Source organism: Heptranchias perlo, unplaced genomic scaffold (genome assembly GCF_035084215.1).
Source record: "Heptranchias perlo isolate sHepPer1 unplaced genomic scaffold, sHepPer1.hap1 HAP1_SCAFFOLD_338, whole genome shotgun sequence".
NCBI lineage: Eukaryota > Metazoa > Chordata > Chondrichthyes > Hexanchiformes > Hexanchidae > Heptranchias > Heptranchias perlo.
Window position 1 is genome coordinate 101921 of NW_027139350.1, and position 21924 is coordinate 123844.

General features: G+C 47.0%; 1 protein-coding gene across 1 annotated transcript in view; it reads left to right on the forward strand.

The window, feature by feature from the left end:
• Window positions 1-9402, forward strand: part of LOC137311462 (granulocyte colony-stimulating factor receptor-like) — a 102418-nt gene extending 93016 nt beyond the window's left edge. Inside the window, exon 12 of the mRNA XM_067978656.1 lies at window positions 8241-9402. Within this exon, the coding sequence (XP_067834757.1) occupies window positions 8241-8771 (531 nt within the window). The 3' untranslated portion in view covers window positions 8772-9402. The remainder of the gene's footprint in view (window positions 1-8240) is intronic.
• Window positions 9403-21924: the final 12522 nt, after the last annotated feature.

Consider the following 21924-nt stretch of genomic DNA (forward strand, 5'->3'; position numbering starts at 1 on the left):
TCACCTGAACCATGCTGGGACCAGTGTTCTGACAAACCGAATAACTGGGGCGGTAGAGAAGGCTTTAAACTAAATAGCGGGGGGAGGGCTCAGGTGGGGTGAAGTTTAGATTGATAAAGAGAAAAGATAAGGAAGTAGTACAGGAAAGTGATGGGGGTAATGATAAACAGAGTGTGTCAGGAAGGGACAGAGCGTACAAACATAAGAGTGCACGAGCAAATGGGGCCGGGGTCGGAAAGAATGGTAAAAAGACAAAATTAAAGGTTCTTTATCTGAATGAGCGCAGCATTCGTAATAAGATAGATGAACTGACGGCACAAATAGAAACAAATGGGTCTGATCTCGTGGCCATTACAGAGTCGTGGTTGCAAGGTGACCAAGGTTGGGAGCTAAATATTCAGGGTTATTTAACATTTCGGAAGGATAGGAAAAAAGGTAAAGGTGGTGGGGGAGCTCTGTTAATAAAGGATGAAATTGGTATAATAGTGAGAAATGATCTTGGCTCAGAAGATCAAGATGTTGAATCAATTTGGGTGGAGGTAAGAAATAGCAAGGGAAAGAAATCACTGGCGGGAGTAGTATATAGGACCCCTAACAGTAGCTACACTGTAGGGCAAAATATTAATCAGGAAATAAGGGGGGCTTGTAAAAAAGGTAATGCAATAATCATGGGCGATTTTAACTTTCACGTAGATTGGACAAACCAAATTGACAAAAATAGCCCTGAGTAGGAGTTCATAGAGTGTATTAGGGACTGTTTCTTAGACCAATATGTCGGGGAACCAACCAGGGAACAGGCCATTTTGGATCTGGTAATGGGTAACGAGACAGGATTAATTAATGATCTCAAAGTAAAGGATCCCTTGGGAAGCAGTGATCATAACATGATAGATTTCACATCCAGTTTGAGAGCGAGGATCTTGGGTCTGAAACTACAGTATTAAACTTAAATAAGGGCAATTATAAAGGAATGAGGGCGGAATTGTCTAAAGTGGACTGGGTAAACAGATTAGATGGTATGATGGTGGATAAGCAGTGGCAAACACTTAAAAAGATATTTTATGACTCGCAACAAAAATATATCCCTGTGAGGAGGAAAGACTCCACAAAAAGGGTGAACCAACCATGGCTAACTAAGGAAGTCAAGGATGGTATCAGGTTAAAAGAAAAAGCATACAACATGGCAAAGATTACTGGTCAGCCCGAAGATTGGGAAAACTTTAAAAACCAGCAAAGGATGACTAAAAGAATAATAAAGAGGGAGAAAATAAATGATGAGAGTAAATTAGCAAGAAATATAAAAACTGACAGTAAAAGCTTCTACAAGTATATCAAAAGGAAGAGGGTAGCTAAAGTAAACATTGGTCCCTTAGAGGATGAGACTGGGGAAATAATAATGGAAAACAAGGAAATGGCAGAGGAATTGAACAGATATTTTGTATCTGTCTTCACAGTAGAAGACACTAATAACATACCAATAATAGTAGAAAATCAAGGGGCAAAAGGGAGGGAGGAACTAAAAACAATCACTATCACTAGAGAAAAAGTACTAGGTAAACTAATGGGTCTAAAGGCTGACAAGTCCCCTGGACCTGATGGCTTGCATCCGAGGGTCTTAAAAGAAGTGGCTACAGAGATAGTGGATGCATTGGTTGTAATCTTCCAGAATTCACTAGATTCTGGAAAGGTCCCAGCGGATTGGAAAACTGCAAACATAACACCCCTATTCAAGAAGGGAGTGAGACAGAAAGCAGGTAACTATCGACCAGTTAGCCTAACATCTATCATTGGGAAAATGCTAGAATCCATTATTAAGGAAGTAGTAGCAGGACATTTGGAGACTCATAATACAATCAAGGAGAGTCAACATGGTTTTATGAAGGGGAAATCGTGTCTGACAAATTTATTAGAGTTCTTTGAGGAAGTAACGGGCAGGGTAGATAAAGGGGAACCAATGGATGCAGAATATTTGGATTTCCAAAAGGCATTCGATAAGGTGCCACATAAAAGATTACTGCACAAGATAAGAGCTTCCTGGACCTCCCAGTTAAGTTTCTGGTCAATGGTGACCCCCAGAGTGTTGATGGTGGGGGATTCAGCGATGGTAATGCCATTGAATGTCAAGGGGAGGTGGTTAGACTCTCTCCTGTTGGAAATGGTCATTGCCTGGCACTTATCTGGCGCGAATGTTACTTGCCACTTATGACCCCAAGCTTGGATGTTGTCCAGGTCTTGCTGCATGCGGGCATGGACTGCTTCATTATTTGAGGGTTTGAGAATGGAACTGAACACTGTACAATCATCAGCGAACATCCCCATTTCTGACCTTATGATGGAGGGAAGGTCATTGATGAAGCAGCTGAAGATAGTTGGGCCGAGGACACTGCCCTGAGGAACTCCTGCAGCAATGTCCTGGGGCTGAGATGATTGGCCTCCAACAACCACTACCATCTTCCTTTGTGCTAGGTATGACTCCAGCCACTGGAGAGTTTTCCCCTGATTCTCATTGACTTCAATTTTACTAGGGTTCCTTGGTGCCACACTCGGTCAAATGCTGCCTTGATGTCAAGGGCAGTCACTCTCACCTCACCTCTGGAATTCAGCTCTTTTGTCCATGTTTGGACCAAGGCTGTAATGAGGTCTGGAGCCGAGTGGCCCTGACAGAACCCAAACTGAGCATCGGTGAGCAGGTTATTGGTGAGTAAGTGCCGCTTGATAGCACTGTCGACGACACCTTCCATCACTTTGCTGATGATTGAGAGTAGACTGATGGGGCGGTAATTGGCCGGATTGGATTTGTCCTGCTTTTTGTGGACAGGACAAACCTGGGCAATTTTCCACATTGTCGGGTGGATGCCAGTGTTGTAGCTGTACTGGAACAGCTTGGCTAGAGGCACAGCTAGTTCTGGAACACAAGTCTTCAGCACTACAGCCGGGATGTTGTCAGGCCCCATAGCCTTTGCTGTATCCAGTGCACTCAGCCGTTTCTTGATATCACGTGGAGTGAATCGAATTGGCTGAAGACTGGCTTCTGTGCTGGGGCAGACTTGGCCACCTGGAGAGGAGGTAGCATTGTGAATACTGATTGAGAGGGGGCAATGGGTGAGACGTGGGATTGCTTTGAGTGGCGTCTCCACTTCCATGTCCCCTTTCGCCATCATCCCTCCCCTGGACCAGGGCCACATCACTCCTACCACCCTGCTGGACAACAGTTTGGAGGACATGTGCAAAGCCTTGTAAGGCCAGTGCTAGTGTATCTGCCTGCCCGTTTAAGGCAGCAGAATGTTATTCACTGTGAGTCCAAACGACCGTTGTCAGGGCCTGGATGGACTCATTTGTGAACCGTGCTTGAAGCTCAATGGAGGCTAGCCTTCTCTCCATTGCAGACATGCCCTCACGTCCCTGGGACAGTATCTCAGAGATGCCCTCACGTCCCTGGGACAGTATCTCAGAGATGCCCTCACGTCCCTGGGACAGTATCTCAGAGATTCCCTCATGTCCCTGTGACAGTATCTCAGAGATTCCCTCCTGTACCTGTGACAGTATCTCAGAGATTCCCTCATGTCCCTGGGACAGTATCTCAGAGATTCCCTCATGTCCCTGTGACAGTATCTCAGAGATTCCCTCCCTTACCTGTGCCACCATTCCACTCATGCAGGAGTTGGACTCCTCCATCCTCTGCGCGATTGTGGAGAGTGCACGTGGCACCTGTTCCAGTGCTGCTGCCCCTTGATCATTCTCCTTTTAAAGGATGGTCCCTGGGGTTCAGCATCTGTGTCCAGCTGAGCAGAGTCTGGAGAGGAGTGCTCCCACTGACGTGGACTCTCCACAGCTGCCCCTGCCACCAGTGTCTGCTCGTGCTCACTTGTGTGTGGTGACTCACCAGGTGCCAACCCAACTAACTGAGGACGGGGACCCACCGAGGTGTGAGTATCTGCGCTGGTGGATGGCTCGCTCAGATGTGACGGTGCGCACTCAGAAGCTCCTCTGAGGAATTGCCCTCTGCCATCACTGCGGTCGCTGAAGGCCCTGAAAGGGAACAGAAGGCAATATTAAGCATCATCACAGATGTGTCATATTGCGATGAGCATACTGAGGTGTTCAACATGCCAATCATTGTTAACATCAATTCATGTTGTGTGTGATGAATGTTAGAGTTGTTTCACCAGATGTTTGCGGGCTGCCAGTCTCAGTGTCCCCGACAGACAGGCATTCGAGGGTGCGGCTGATCTGCAGGGCCTCCTGCCCTGCGTCTGTGAGGACCACTATTTGTTGTGGCCCACCTCTGGTCCTCGCCCTCTCCCGTGCATTCTGGGCTCTCTTCTCCTATAAGGGGAGAAAGTACAGACGTGTGAGTGAGTGATGGTGAAGTGGCCAGCCGATGAATGCATTGTTTTGAGAGAGGCTGACCATGAAAGAGATGCATCAGAGGGTGAGTATGAGACAGAGCCGTGACATTGGATGACGATTGGGGTGAGTGGCAGTAGTGGGGTGGCTAATGCGGAGGTGAGGAACTGCTGAGGAAATGCAGGTAAGTTGAGGATGAGCCTTAAGTGGGTGTGAGGAGTGATGTGATGGAATAGTCGTGGCAGTGCAGAATGAGTTGTTGGGGGGGTGCGGTGATGTGGGAGACGGAATGTAGGAGAATGAGTAAGTGTACTCACTTTTGCTGACCTAGTTAGGTCATTGAAACGCTGCCTGCACTGGATCCAGGTGCGGGAGATGTTGCTGCTGCTGGTGACCTCCTCTGCCACCTCGTGCCAGGCCTCCTTGGTGGCAGAGGCAGGGCACTTCCTCCCGTCCCCGGGGTGGAACACTTCCCTCCTCCTCCTCACCCCGACCAGTAGCTGCTGCAGTGAGGCATCACTGAACCTTGGAGCAGCCTTGCGCCTGGGCTGCTCCATTTTATGTGTTCTTGGTGTTTGCTGCAGCAAAAGCCATTGGAGCAATGGCCCTTTAAATAGAGCCTCTCCAGCTGACAGCCTGTCTCGCGGGTGCGCAGTCCGCCCACTGCGCAGCTTTCCGACCGCAAACCCGGAAGCCACGTAAAGGGCCATCAATTAACTCGCGATCGCGGGGGAACGGTAAGATTTTATTAGTCGGGTTACCCATGTGCCCATTGACCCCCCCCCCCCACCGCTGCTATCTCACCGCCATTTGAATCGAGGGGCCCAAGGTTTCAGGAAAGATAGGGAAAGAAAAAAAGGAGAGGGTTGGCGTAATGATAGTTATATTGCAGTGCTGGAGAGAGAGGATGTCCTGCAGGGGTCAAGGACAGAATCTATTTGGTTAAAGTTAAGAAACAATAGAGGTGCCATTACACTACTGGGTGTATTCTATAGACCACCAACAAGTGGGAAGGACAATTGTAAACAATTTTACAACACCAAGTTATAGTCTAGCAATTTTATTTGAAATTCACAAGCTTTCGGAGGCTTCCTCCTTCCTCAGGTGAATGTGGAAATGAAATCCTCAAACCCTTCGCATTTATTGTGCCTTTGCATTTATTAAATGCGAAGGGTTCGAGGATTTCATTTCCACATTCACCTGAGGAAGGAGGAAGCCTCCGAAAGCTTGTGAATTTCAAATAAAATTGCTAGACTATAACTTGGTGTTGTAAAATTGTTTACAATTGTCAACCCCAGTCCATCACCGGCATCTCCACATAGTGGGAAGGAGATAGAGGAGCAAATTAGCAGGGAAATTACTGAGAGGTGCAAGAACTATAGACCAGTGATAATGGGGGACTTCAACTATCCGACTATAGACTGGGATAGTAATAGTGTAAGGGGCAGAGAGGGGGAGGAATTTCTGAAGTGTGTTCAGGAGAACTTTCTTGATCAGAATGTTTCTGGCCCAACGAGGAAGGAGGCATTGCTGGATCTCAATTTCATTCTACACAGCATTTCTCGAATGACCCTGAAAAATGTAACAAGATGAGATTTATAATGAAAGTGTTTCCTAGTTTGTAGTGTGGACTGTTTCTTTACTTAGAACTGAATCTAGTGTGAAGGTTAAGGTCAGTGATTAGGGGTGGGCTCGTTTTAGAATTTGAGTTAATTCAATTCAGTTTTGGGTTCTGGTTATTTTTCGAAAGGGGATGAGGCTGTTTAGGGCTCGGCTATGGTTATGGTCACCATTGGGCAGTAGGGATTTATTTCATAATATGATTTGGTTTAAAGTTATGGTTCAGTTTACATTGGTTCTACAGTTAGGTTTTGGGGTGATCTGGTGTATTGGGTTTGAGTTAATGTTAGTTATCGATGCTTGTGCAGTAGGACAGTGTCTTTTCTTGTTTGATGCTGTCATCCTATTGCTGAAGGTTTCGTTACATTAGTACTGCCACCTCGACTCAACTTATTTTACTTCTTCTTGTCTAGATTTGTTTTGCCAAAACTGGTTACGGTTATGGTGTTGGATTTATCTTGTCTGCATAACACACCATGTTGCAATGGTGTTGGGATCTGTGTCAGTGACGGGTCATTGCAGTGAGGTTAAACATTGGGGTTTTAGGGGCATCGATGGTGTAAAGCTTGAGCTCTGTTGAAGTCTTAGGATTTAGATTTAGAAATAGGATTTAGGGTTAGACTTAAAGGTTGTGTTACGGTCCGACACTGCACTAGGGCTAGGGTGAAGGGTCAGACACTGCACTAGGGCTAGGGTGAAGGGTCAGACACTGCACTAGGGCTAGGGTGAAGGGTCAGACACTGCACTAGGGCTAGGGTGAAGGGTCAGACACTGCACTAGGTTTAGGGTGAAGGGTCAGACACTGCATTAGGGCTAGGGTGAAGGGTCAGACACTGCACTAGAGTTAGGGTGAAGGGTCAGACACTGCACTGGGGCTAGGATGAAGGGTCAGACGCTGCACTAGGTCTAGGGTGAAGGGTCAGACACTGCATTAGGTTTAGGGTGAAGGGTCAGACACTGCACTAGGTTTAGGGTGAAGGGTCAGACACTGCATTAGGGCTAGGGTGAAGGGTCAGACACTGCACTAGAGTTAGGGTGAAGGGTCAGACACTGCACTGGGGCTAGGATGAAGGGTCAGACGCTGCACTAGGTCTAGGGTGAAGGGTCAGACACTGCATTAGGTTTAGGGTGAAGGGTCAGACACTGCACTAGGTTTAGGGTGAAGGGTCAGACACTGCATTAGGTTTAGGGTGAAGGGTCAGACACTGTACTAGGGCTAGGGTGAAGGGTCAGACACTGCACTAGGGCTAGGGTGAAGGGTCAGACACTGCACTAGGGCTAGGGTGAAGGGTCAGACACTGCACTAGGGCTAGGGTGAAGGGTCAGACACTGCACTAGGGCTAGGGTGAAGGGTCAGACACTGCACTAGGGCTAGGGTGAAGGGTCAGACACTGCACTAGGGCTAGGGTGAAGGGTCAGACACTGCACTAGGTTTAGTGTGAAGGGTCAGACACTGCACTAGGTTTAGGGTGAAGGGTCAGACACTGCATTAGGGCTAGGGTGAAGGGTCAGACACTGCACTAGAGTTAGGGTGAAGGGTCAGACACTGCACTGGGGCTAGGATGAAGGGTCAGATGCTGCACTAGGTCTAGGGTGAAGGGTCAGACACTGCATTAGGTTTAGGGTGAAGGGTCAGACACTGCACTAGGTTTAGGGTGAAGGGTCAGACACTGCACTCGGGCTAGGGTGAAGGGTCAGACATTGCACTAGGGCTAGGGTTAAGGGTCAGACACTGCACTAGGGCTAGGGTGAAGGGTCAGACACTGCACTAAGGCTAGGGTGAAGGGTCAGACACTGCACTAGGGCTAGGGTGAAGGTTCAGACACTGCACTAGGGCTAGGGTGAAGGGTCAGACACTGCGTTAGGGTTCTGGTGAAGGGTCAGACTCTGCACAAAGGCTAGGGTGAAGTGTCAGACACTGCACTAGGTTTAGGGTGAAGGGTCAAACACTGCACTAGGGCTAGGGTGAAGGGTCAGACACTGCATTAGGGTTAGGGTGAAGGGTCAGACACAACACTAGGTTTAGTGTGAAGGGTCAGATACTGCACTAGGGCCAGGGTTGAACTTGGGCTAAATCCCTTTCACTTTCCAATTATACTTTCAATAAAAAAAATGCGGTCCTCAATCGTATTCTATTCAATATTTGGCATCCTTTTTGTGGTAGAATTCGATTCCTCAGCTCTTGTCATACTGTGAATATGATTGTATTGAATCTCTGTGTATGATTCATGTTTATTAAGAGTAAGGTAATTTGAGATGTTTGCTCTTTTAAGGACTGTAAATGTTCGGAAGGAGCACCTGATTCTATTGTCTCCTCTTTTACGCTGCTTGAGAGAGGCTCTGACAAGAACACGGCTTTTGCAATAAAATCAATGCACTTGGTAGGAGAGGAAAAGATGACAAGCATGAACGACGATGGGAAGAGGCCGAGTGATGGCGAGTGCCTGCATTGTTTGTCAGAGACCCCGGCCTGCCTCGTTCACACACTGTACCACAATGTTTCTGGGGGAAGTCAGTATGCCTCTGTGCTGCACTATAAAGGCCAGAAAACTCCACCTCCATTCTTCCTCAGATCAGATTCTACTCAAGCTCTTTTGCATGACTTAACTCCAAGTCCGAAACCATTCGAAAACCCGTGGTTTTCAAAGTCTGCTGAGAATGACAGTGAACTCTCCCAGGACATTTCACTGTCAGATGTTATAGTTGGAGAGGAGGCAATATGGAAAAACTTTCCACTTTTATGGGGCCTAGTGTCTGAGCACAGTGGTGACACAATGGTGACTCCGACAGCCTCTTTCCACTGACCATCACAGACCATTTTGAAGTGAGAGGTTGTGTGAAGGAACAAGTGTAACCTCCATTTGTACTTGAGAAGGTTTCCAGCCCACTGACCTGATACCCTAACTACAAATTTTAGCTTCAATTTTCCTTTGAAACAATTTCACCAAAAACAACAAAAGGAGGGAATGTTTCAGCTCTTGTCAAAGTGAACACTGCTGGCAAAGCTTGGAGTGAGGCATCACGCTGACTCTGCCTGAAGATGTCTGACAGAATCCCAGCCCAGCGACAAGGTGCCACTCCCCTGATGCAGTGTTCACACTCAGCCCACAATCACTGAAGTCTGGAGTCACTCTTTGTTCTGTTTCCCATGGGCCCCGACACCACCGCTCTCTATCAGAACTGCAATTAATAACCAGGCTCTCTACAGTTAAATGGGGTCAGACACAGAGCATTTTATTTTTATTTCTTCCAGTTTTGCACCTTGGTGGTTCGAGTGCTTTTGTAGCTTCTCACACTGTAATTCTACACATTGGACAGGTGACCAATAAACAAGTTACCTGACAATTCACTTCTCACCATTGCCATGTAACAATGAAAGCTTGTCTGCTGTTAGCAAGTAAATGAAAAAATGAACAATAAACAGTATTTCCATCAGACACTGTCAGTAATTGGTACAGCACAGAGCACCTGGAAAACAGGCACATTCTGGTGAAGAGTGCACACTTTAAAAATTCATCTGGATTGGGTCTACGTTTAGGCAGTAGTCCCAATTCAGAGAACATTTCCACCTTGCAGCATCCTCCCCGTGCGGTCAGTACTCCCAACTTCCCAAATCTCCTAATTTTTTGCTTCTTTCTGCTAACTGAAGTTGTCTCATGAATTCTGCTAATCTGCCAGCCCCTGGTCTGATCTCGAGCACTGTGCTGACCTCTGGGCTAGATTTTGCTCTCTGTTGGCCCCAGGGCTGGGATTCACTCTTCTCCTGATACCTAGGCTGAACTTTGCTCTTGGTTTCCTGGGCTTTATCCCTGGAATATAGAGGAATGATTCCAGCTCCACTCCCTTAATGGCTATTGGATGAGCCCACAATCCTCTCTTAATTCTCAATTCGCTTTATTAACGTTATTAGATCATGTACATACCGCTTATACGTCTGGTTAGATATAGGCATGTAGTTTACAGCAGGTTATACAGGTTTATACTCAAACTAGGATTTAAACGCACACCCACTAGGTTTCTCTATTAATACTCCCCGAGTATCAGGCTTTAAACGCACACCCACTCGGTTTCCTGACGACACTCCCAGAGTGGTCCCAGAATAGAAAGGATATTATGTTACCCGGAAAGGAGAGACGCTGCTGGCCAGGCAATTCTCCCTCTTACTCCCGACGTCGTCTCCACGTCCTTGACGCAGTCTTTACGTCCCTGACGCAAGGTTCCTACTTCCACGAGGGTTAGTTTCCAGAGTCTCCCAGAGTCTCCTTCACAAACAAAGACACACCAACAAAAACACTCTCACTCTCACTCTCACTCCAAGCCAGCAACTCCTCAGTTTTTATTCCCCAAGTCTGTCTTTTCGAACGATGCTGTCTTCTCCGGTTGGCTCAAAGTTGCTGGAGTGACCGATGTCATCCCCTGATTGGCTGTGTTCCAAGGGCTCAGGTAGCATCACCTCCTTTCTCTCTCTAAGAAGCGGAACGAATTCAAACCGGTTCTGGCCAGTTCAGACCAGTGACTGAACTCCAGGTCACCTCAGTTCAAAAGGTCAGTGTCTTTGTTAGCACTTTGAATTCAGCTCAGCAGTCTTCTGCAGCCTCTGGCCCTTTTGATCCAAAGATGCCTATCTTAGGATCATTATTCTCCCTTTCTGTGTACCACTCCTGAGGCCGTCACTGTCCCCCAATGGGTATGTTACATCAGCGATTTCATATGATTATAGAAAAAACAATATAAATGGTTAGATAAACAATACAAAAAGGAAGCGTATAAAATATACTTCACACACTGTCCTTATGTTGATAATCGCTTCTTCTGTTTCATTATAGCACTAACACTCAATTGTTGCAAAATTTCATTTTTCCACCTTCTAAGCTGATATACATTAAATATGACAAGTATTAATGCACATAAAATCACAATTACAGCAGCATGTGATAAAATCCTGACCCATGGATGTATTTGAACATTAGATCCCCAATTCCAAAACTTATTCCAGAACCCAGGGTCCCGTAACAGTTCATCTGCTTTATCAGCATGCGTTTTAATTATTTTAGTGTGTTTAGTCCATTGATGAATTATCTCATTGGCTTCCTCCGCTATTTGCATCCAATCTGCAGTCAGGTGCGGAATGGGTGGTAGTTCGGTAGGAACATATTTCCACAGATCTTGGTCTATATCGGTACGTTGGACTGTGAGGTTTTCGTTTATTACCATCCTCATTATTGGCTTAGGCAGAACTTGTCCACCGACAACCAGGTCTGAGGTCATGTTGTTAATGGCCACATTGTGTCCCTCCAGAGGGCACTGTTTCCATCCTTTGTTATAGCTCATAGCCGCTGTGGCTATGTAATAAGTTTGTCCCACAAGGGCGTATTGTAAAAAGGACTGGTTGTTAACCGGCAAAATGGACAATGAACAATTTTCATAAGTACTGAACCCACAATTAGTCAGTCTCTGTCTCGTTATCTCTTCTGGACAGGCCCAGTGATTCCCTCCTTGGTGACACTTTGACAAATCTACCCCTTTCTCAGCACCATCCATTACAATAGCATGAGATGGTGGATTGCTCAAAGATATCCAAGTACCCTCATGATACTTGCCCACGTTATGAACTCTTTTTAACGGATAGGTCAAATTGCTTTCGTGCCGGGGAATATGAAACACCACCCCAACGTAATATGTCCCTTTATGAGTCACTACTCCAGTCAATATTTACATAGGTGTGGTCCCAGTGGACCATAATTTTACCTCGACCGTTGCTCCCCGATGGTCGCTCCATAAATGGACCCACAAATTGATTAATAATATTTCCCTCTGGGATTACCGAAAATGTCACGTCTAGAACTGTGTTACATGAAAACCGTACTCCCGCTCCCTCCGGTATACCCAAAGTCTTTCCTACACACGCTAACCCATTCACTCCCGTATAATACAAATTTAAATCCCCTCTTTTCCCTTTGTTGGTTCGGACTGTCTTATTCTGCAGACCAAAGTTGTCCCTGGTCTCGGGATATCCCTCTGCCGTCGACATTGCTTCAGGCACGTTCATTCGTCGTGACGGCTCCAAGGCAGGTTCAACCACAGTCCTGATGACGATCAATCTGATAGCAACAAAATGCATCATCCCCTTCATTCTAGGCTGGACCTGGAATAAACAAGCGTAATTTCTGCTCTTATGTACAGTTTCTTTTAGGTACTATCATAAGTCCAGTCTCTCCATATACTGAGCCTGACCATCCAAATCCTGTTCCCAATTTGTTTCAGATTCTAACCGTCCGTTTCTTCGAACCCACTTACTCCCCCTTTTTGTTTTATGTTCCTTTTGTTTTGTTCCTGGATTCGCCTCTGCATGCGAATGCACAGTGTCAAATTTGTTTTCAATCACCTCCTCTTGGACCTGTAACTGGTCCAGTTCTTGATCTCCCTGACCTTCAGAATTCGGAACATCGTTAGCATCGAGCAGCACATGCCAATGATGATTATCTTGTTTTTCTCCGACCAACTTTAGCTGATTAATGTGGTACCAGCCACTCTTATCTGGTGCCGTTAATATCTTGTATACAGATGGGCTAGCTTTGTCTACTATCTCATAGGGACCGGCAAACTTTGGACTCAAGAATGAGGTGGGCTGGTATATGTATATCCCACAGCCAGTTCTCCTTTCCCCATCCTGTACTGATGAAGAGCCATCCACAAAAATTTTAAAAGAGGGTTCTTCCTTTCCTGTTTCCTTTGTCTTTCTGCTTTCAGGCCCGTCTTACCCCCTCCTTTTTGTTTTGATACAAATGGGCCCTTGGGGTCATTTGCTATCATCAATTGACACTCATGTTTTTCTCCCTGATAAACTAAGTTGTCTGCTAACATAGTGGTGGTTTTTACCCCCTTTACGGTTATATTTCTCCCTTGCAGCAACAATGTCCATCTAGCGATTCTATTTTGGCTAACTGAACCATCCTTAATCCTTCCATCTAACAGTAACTGTACTGGGGTGTGTTCTGTTAATATTGTAAGTGGGTTTAGTCCCACTATATAGGTAAAATGCTGCACTGCCCAAAAGACAGCTAGCAAGTGTCTTTCGCATACCGTATACCCCTGCTGTACTGGTGAGAGCATACGTGAGGCGTACGCTACTGGTCGTAATTTCCCGTGTGTCTCCTGTAATAGAACTGCCGAGAGGGTGGTGTGTGTGGTAGCCACCTCCAATGCAAACGGCTCCGTTGGATTTGGGGTTTTTAAAGCAGGCGCGGCAGCTAGTGCTTGCTTTAGATCAGTCGTGGCCTGGCTGTGTTCTGTTTTCCACTCCCAAGCCACATTCTTTTTTAATAATTCCATCAGCGGGGCCGCCTTTGTGGCGAATCCATCAATATGGTCCCTGCAATATCCCACCAACCCTAAGAAGGACCTTAACCCTTTCACATCCCGCGGAACAGGGAGTCTGCCAACTGTCTCTATCCTTCGCTTGTCAATGTCCCTTTGTCCCGGCGTCAGAATCACTCCCAAGTAAGTAACTTTTTGTTTCATGATCTGCGCTTTTTTAGGGTTAATCTTTAATCCCAAGTCATGTAACAACTGCAGTAATTCACTTAGCAGTTGATAATGTTCCTTCTTGGTTTCAGTTTGTAGGAGTAAGTCGTCCACATACTGCACTAAACATTCAGGCCTTGAGAATCCTTTTAACCCTTCCCTCAGTCGTTGGTGAAATATGGACGGGGAATTGTGAAACCCCTGGGGCAGGGCGGTCCATGTATATTGCTGTCCTTGGAAAGTAAATGCAAATTTATATTGACATTCTTTCTCCAGTGGAATAGACCAAAAACCGTTACTTATGTCCAAAACCGTAAACCACTGCGCATCCTCCTTTTGTCGAACTACTGTCTCTGGGCTCGTTGCTACTGTAGGGGCTGTTAGCGGGGTGACTTTATTTAATTCTCTGTAGTCTATCGTTAGTCGCCAGCTACCGTCGGGTTTCCTTACTGGCCAAATAGGTGCGTTATTAGTAGAAGCTATTGGTCTTAATATCCCTTGCTGCAGCAGACTCTGTATCACCTTCTCTATCTCTTCTTCTGCTTGTTTTGGGAAACCATACTGCTTCTGTGGTTTGGGGTCTGGACCTTGTATACACACACTCCCGGTCATTTCCCCACAATCATGTTTATGTCGGGCGAATACTATTGAGTTTTGTACAATAATCTGTTGCACTTCACGATCGTCACTCATTTCTCCTGGTTCTATCCACATTTCCCCGATCGTGCATATCCTATCCTGATATTCCCCCACCGGGATGAGAGTGTGATTTATACTGCCCATGCCCAAAGGCATTTTCCAAATCATACAATTAACAGGGTCGAAGCAGAATCCCGCTTTGGCCATATAGTCACTCCCTAATATATGTTCTTGTTCTCTGGGTAATTTAATAAGGACCACTGAATGCTCTATCACTATATCTCCCACACCGACTTCCAATGGTACACTCACATATCCCACTTGTGAATGCCCTGTGAATCCACTTACAATAATTTTGTTTTGAATTTTCCAATCTATGTCATTGATCTGAGTGGTGTTAACGGTGGTTCGAGATCCCCGTGTGTCCCGAAGGACTGTAAGAGGGCGGCCTCCGACCCTACCATTCACTAGGGGTCTCCCCGTGTCATCCAACCGCGCGTCACACACCCATAACGGAGAGGCCTGACACCGTCATTGCAGTTCAGGGTACAACCCGGAACTCGGTGATATTTCTATCGTATCACACTGAGGACTTGGTCTATTCGGCCCTTCCACGGGTAGGCTCTGATTCCTTCCCCGACCTGCACTCTCTCGTCTTGGGTTCGGGCAGTCCCTTGCGAAGTGTCCCTCTTGGCCACAGTTATAGCATTTGGACACCTCGCCTTGAGTTCTCCCCGTTCCTGAGAAGTTTCCTTTGCCTCTACCTCTTCCCACTGTCTGATAAGCTAGAGGGGGTTCCCCCTTAGTAGGTCCCCTCCCTTCATTTCTCCAAATTATCACCTGATCTTTAACAGGCATTGCTCTGTCCCCGGATGCCTTGGATCGTTTGGGTATTTCCCTTTCCCATACTCTAACCATCTTCCTAATTATCCAGGGTTCCGTATGTGTGTCATCAGCGGGGTCAAACTGATCTAGTGCCTTCCTCGACTCCTCTGCCATGCGACACTAGTGTTCTCAGCCATCGGTTCCTAACCTCCCGCTGTAAATTATCCCTGTCTAAGTCTGTACCATAGACCCCCTGAAACACCGCCCAAATGCGAGCCGAAAATACAGTGGGGTGTTCACCTTTCCTTTGATAGCATCTCATCAGCGCCTCCACTGGATTCCCCTCTGTTATCGCCCATGACAGATAATACCTGGTCCTTTAAGGCCTCATTTGTGCCTCTACCAAGTTTTTGTTCCTCCGGTAGGGCGGAGTGTATATGTGGGTGGAGGCACATTAGGATTAATTTCCTTTCCTCAGCATCGTCTAAGCCGTGTATCGCTCTCTGTTGCCTGACCGCTAGGAACAACTCCCTAGGATCATCCCCAGGTGCACACGTTCCAATATCTTTTGCAATAACCCTCAGTTCCTGTACCCCAAGTGGGGTGGAATATGTCATATCCTGACCATCTTCCCCCACCTGTGCTCTAGTAGTTACCAGGGGGGCCATTGGGGCAGACGGTTTTTTCTGCTCTGGAGCAAATGCTGGCGGTGGGTCCCCTAGTGGAGGTTCCCTATCACTGCTGCTGTATCTATCCGCCTTGTCTGCTAAATCATCCCAATCTACATCCCCAAAACCACTTTCTTCACCTCTCCCGGGTGCGAAAGCACACAATATGCCCCTCTGTGCAGCTAGCTGATCTTGCAGCCTCCCTATCAGTTTCTGACACGTTGTGTGATCACCAGTACTACTCCTCTTCTCCTGAGCTGATCTGTGAATCACATTCATAGCAGTTTTTAAATCACCACATTGTTGTTTCCATCTCTCCACCTCAGCTTTAGCTGCTTGGGCTTCTCCCTCTCTCTTATTCTTTTCATTAGTCAATTTTTCGCACTGTAACTGATATTGGTTCATGTGCATCAAATCTGCACTTCTCTGTCCCTGTAGATCAGTTACCTTCTCACTAAGGCGGGCGATCTCCTCATGGAGTTTTTTATTCTCTTCCCCTAATCCGTCTTGGATTTTCTGAATCTCCTCTTTCTCTCTCCTAGCCTGCTGTCGGCATTCTATCCATTCCTCAAGTAAACATCCGATCGCTACGGACTTTTGTATCTTTTTTAATTTCCTATCTGACATCTTTGTTTGCGCAATTTTCCAAAGGACCTCCCCAACAGGCGTTCCCTTGTCTCCAATGTGACCCGCATAATCCCCGTATTGAGGCCACTTCCCTATTACGTATTTTTGAAGGAGTCCCTTCCAATCAAAACAGTCCAAGTCCCCAGGGCTTGGTGATTTCCCTTTATTCGTCATCTTACGTTATTAACTATGAATTAACCCAAACTCCTGTTCTCTGTGTACTTTGCCAAATTCGGTTCGCCTCGAGGCTCCCCCTGACGCAACAGAGAGATTTATCCTCGAGCCCACCCAGGGACGCCAAATATGTTGACAGGAAGTCACCGGTTAACGGTTTTAGCTTAGTACACAAAGGAAGAGTCAATTCTCTCTTAATTCTCAATTCGCTTTATTAACGTTATTAGATCATGTACATACCACTTATACGTCTGGTTAGATATAGGCATGTAGTTTACAGCAGGTTATACAGGTTTATACTCAAACTAGGATTTAAACGCACACCCACTAGGTTTCTCTATTAATACTCCCCGAGTATCAGGCTTTAAACGCACACCCACTCGGTTTCCTGACGACACTCCCAGAGTGGTCCCAGAATAGAAAGGATATTATATTACCCGGAAAGGAGAGACGCTGCTGGCCAGGCAATTCTCCCTCTTACTCCCAACGTCGTCTCCACGTCCTTGACGCAGTCTTTACGTCCCTGACGCAAGGTTCCTACTTCCACGAGGGTTAGTCTCCAGAGTCTCCCAGAGTCTCCTTCACAAACAAAGACACACCAACAAAAACACACTCACACTCACACTCACACTCACACTCACACTCACACTCACACTCACACTCACAAACAAACAAAGACACACACTGAGACCAAGCCAGCAACTCCTCAGTTTTTATTCCCCAAGTCTGTCTTTTCGAACGATGCTGTCTTCTCCGGTTGGCTCAAAGTTGCTGGAGTGACCGATGTCATCCCCTGATTGGCTGTGTTCCAAGGGCCCAGGTAGCATCACCTCCTTTCTCTCTCTAAGAAGCGGAACGAATTCAAACCGGTTCTGGCCAGTTCAGACCAGTGACTGAACTCCAGGTCACCTCAGTTGAAAAGGTCAGTGTCTTTGTTAGCACTTTGAATTCAGCTCAGCAGTCTTCTGCAGCCTCTGGCCAACACCACCACCTGCACGTTCCCCTCCAAGTCACACACCATCCCGACTTGGAAATATATCGCCGTTCCTTCATCGTCGCTGGGTCAAAATCCTGGAACTCCCTTCCTAACAGCACTGTGGGAGAACCTTCACCACACGGACTGCAGCGGTTCAAGAAGGCGGCTCACCACCACCTTCTCGAGGGCAATTAGGGATGGGCAATAAATGCCGGCCTCGCCAGCGACGCCCACATCCCATGAACGAATAAAAAAAAATTACGGGTTTGTTCAAATGCTCCAAAATGTCTTTACCTTCCTCTCTTTCTCCCTGCTGTGTTTTCCAGGCCCTATCGACAGCCGTGGCAGTACACAGTCCAGTAAGAATATATTGATATATTTTCTTTTTGATGGTTTGCCCATTCTCTGCACTTTTTTTCTTGCTGACAGTTGCACTTTGGCTTAAGTTGCATTTTAAAAGTTGGAAAGATGGTGCAGCAATTTCCTTCAGTTAATTGGAACAAACGTGCCAATTATGTTAATCGGTCTCATTATAGCGATCAGCAGATAATTAGACAAAACTCACCGGGGGGAAGTGACGGGGAAATGAGCTGTGGTGGGGGTGGGCAGTGTCCGGGGTCACTGCCTGTAATTAATTCTATTGTAATAAGCCTGCATTTTTCATCGAATCCAGCTGGAGCCTGGAGTGACTGAACTCCAGGTCACCTCAGTTGAAAAGGTCAGTGTCTTTGTTAGCACTTTGAATTCAGCTCAGCAGTCTTCTGCAGCCTCTGGCCAACACCACCACCAGCAGGGAGCATCAGTGAGCACTGGAATAGTTTGGTGTAATTCAGCTCAGACCCACTCTTTGCTTCTTCAATGCATTTTCGGTCACTGTTAAGTAAAATCCCTGACATGCCCCTTTAAGAACTGTTAGTGCACCTTTGACTTAAAGCTTTCCTACCCTGGTCTTATTTTTCAAACACCAGAACTGGTCCTATTTTTGCTAAATAGGTTGGTAGTTTTTGTGAAAAGTGGACTTGTTTTCATGGCTGTGACTCAGAGGGACATCTCAAACCTGATCATTTCTTTCATCTCCAGTGCACGTAGAGATGATTTCATTCAGATTTTAAATTATATCATCGTTCTACACCTTGCCTGATATCATAGGAACAGGAGGCCCCTCGAGCCTGCTCTGCCATTCGATTAGATCATGGCTGACCTGCACCTCAACCCCATTTACTCGTCTTTGCTCCAAATCCCTCGATACCTTTTCCCAACAAAAATTCATCTATCTCAGCTTTGAAAGTTCCAATTGACCCCCAGCATCCACAGCTTTGTGGGGGAGAGAGTTCCAGATTTCCACTACCCTTTGTGTGAAGAAATGCTTCTGGATTTCACCCCCGAATGGCTTGGCTCTAATATTGAGATCATTCCCCCTCGTTCCGGACTCTCCCACCAGAGGTCAATGGAAAAGGAAATCGGCTCGGGTTGCTGTCGCCCGGTTTACTCTACTGTCGAAGACCTGTTTCACCCGCTGAGTTCTCCAATTGTACTCTGCTGGTGTGGAGCCCAACCTGTAATAATCTGCACCCACAGCCCGTGATCTTCCAGCCAGTTAAGGGACAGAAAATATGGGCCACACTGCACCGTTTCATGATTCGTACTCCCGCATGAGGCTCCACACCAATCCAGAGCAATGATCGGCAAATTCACACGGTGTGTGGGGGGTGGTGGTGTGTGTCAGCTTCACCTCTGACTTCTGAGTGGTTCGAATCGCTCCCACTCCCTGGGTTCTAGACCTTGGACTTATTTGGGGGTTGTGACAAAGTGCAGCAGACAACTGGTTTTAGTGCAAGAAACTTTGACCTTTATTCAAGAGAGAAAATACAAAACAACAATCTTAACACTCTAATAAAATGGGGAACACTTCGGTACACACGAGGGAAATTACAGTAGAAAGATACCTCACCCCTCCCAATCCCACTGTACTAGCTAAGTTGGACTCTAAAGGGCCAGAGATAATGCTCACCAAATGAATGCTTGACAGTAATTCACCCAGAGGTAGGTCAGAAATAGATTGTAGAGTGGAAACTTTGCGGATCTTCGGTTTTCTCCGAAGTTGGTTTTCTTTGGTCGCGGTGGCCCAATATTACCCGGTTGGTTGGTGGTAATATTCGGTTGGTTGTTTCGTAAGGCCCTTGTTGCCGCGAGGTGTCTGACGGTCACTGGGGCTGTTGCTCTGGTTTCTTCTTGTGTGTCGGCCTGCTTCTAGAGCTGCTGACCTTCCCTGTCGAACTGCCTTCCCCTCGCCTTGTTGTTTGCTGGAAACTGCTCTTCTTTCCAGACACAGGCAGAACCAACACAAGCAGCCCACCAGAGCCAGCAAGCCAGAGAGAGAGAGAGAGCGAGAGGTTTCGCCTTGTGAATGTCTCTCTTACAATGGTCTGTTTAAACAGTTCTTACAAAGCCCTTAAGAATCTTTGATGGCTTTTTGATGGTCCCTCATCATGCTGCAAATTGCTTCTCCCAATGTGTCATTGTTAATTCTGATTTTGAGCTTGTCACATAAGGCTTCCTTTTGTATCCAACGTCCGAGGTGTTGATGGTTTTGCTTTAAAACGAAGGCATGGCCCCACCATGTCTGGAAAAGTTGCCTCTTTCAATGGGAGTGATTATCGATCCCCTGTGGTCTGTTTTGCATTAAAACAGAGACATGTCTGAAGCTCCACGGTGTGTGTGTTGTTGATTTCGTCTGGTGACCTCTCAACTATCCTTCCATTTTAGGATTATAGTCAAGTTTTCCCATACTCAGGGTATTTTTAGGGTTTTTCTCCGAGTTTTGGGGGATCTGTGAATTTTGAGAATCTTACACTCCCCCCTGTGATACTTTAACTTTGCTTCAAGTATCATACTGGTCAAAGGTGAGTAAAATTCTCGATCCTCGAGAGCCAACCTTCCCCTGTAGTTTACCTATCTAAGACCCAAAACATACATTCCCCTTTAGGTTCAGATGCAGACACAGGTAAGAATTCAGTTACATTCATATCCAAGCACGGAGGGGGTCCAACACCCCTGCACCACTTGGAAAATACGGTTCATACATAGAAAAATAATACACGGTAAACAATAATACTTAAACTACCAACCACCTTATATAAAATTTAACTAAAACACCCAAACTTAACAATCTCAAAATTAAATAACAGAAGCTATGTACATCCGCCGTCCGTCCCCGGGCGGCCAGGCTAATCCCTGTTCGGGCTACAGCACACTACTCCCTTCGGTGTGGCCGCCCTGTCCTGTACCTTTGGTCCCTCGCAGCCTGCGGCCGCTGGCTGGGGACCTCTGTCCTCAGATCGATCCCTGACTTGAGGGGCTGCCCTTTTAAACCGGGGAGCCGGTGACCACGGTTTCTTTGGCCATGGCGTTCGTAGGGACCTTCTAGGGCTGGTGGGAGTTTTCTGGCTGGTGAGTCTTTAACCCGAGCCACTGTCCCCTCTTGTGCGGTCTGTGGAATCTCCACTGCCGCTGGCTGGGGATTTCTATCCTCAGGCTTTATCTCTTCTAAACCTGTGTCAGGGGCAGGTAACTCTCTGCCCTCAGGTCCCACCTCGTCTGAGTCCCAGATGAGCGGGGGAGTGTCCCAAACGGTGGGTGGGATGGCCCTTCCCTTAAAACAAGCCATTGCACCTGCTTGTGCAGTCTGGGAGTTTGCTCCTGCTGCAGGCTGAGGATTTTTATCCTCAGACCTTGCCCCAACTGGCTGTTCCCTTCTCTCCGATTTAAACAACTTACATTGGTTAATGTGGAACCATTTGGTGCGCTGAGGCAGCTTTATGGCGCATGCCATGGGGCTTGCCTTATCGACAATGCTGTAGGGCCCCATGTATAATGGTTCTAGACTGCCTACCCGAGCAAAATTCCTAACCATAACCTGATCCCCTATCTCCCACTCGTGGTGCGTACGGGGTTCTAACAGCAGTCGGTTACTCCGATGCTGTTTTCCCATGTTGCTCGCAGCCTGCCAGTGAACCTGTTTAAAGTGTTCAAACAGATTCCTGACGAAGCTGTCCCGGTTCACCTCTCTGAGCTGACCCTCCGTGAGCACCGGGGCTAGCACATGGGTGGGGGTCCGCATAACCCTACCAGTCGTGAGCTCGTGTGGGGAATACCCCGTGCTTTTTGACTGGCTGGCTCGGATCCCCATTAGGACCAACGGTAAGACTTCTACCCACTTTCTAGGTGAGTCTACCGTCTCTTTCCTCAGCCTTTCTTTCAAGGTTCTGTTCATCCTTTCTACAATCCCTGAGGACTGTGGGTTGTGTGCAACGTGCCATTTCCCCTCTATGCCAAGTACCATAAGGGCATTCTGCATGACCTGCCCGGTAAAGTGACTCCCTTGGTCGGACTCCACGTACTGTGGTAGCCCCCATCATGAGAACACCTCCCTGACCAGGATCCTGGCTGTACTCATAGCCGTGGCTGTTCGACAGGGGAAGGCTTCTACCCACTTTGTAAACACATCCACCAGGACTAGGCAGT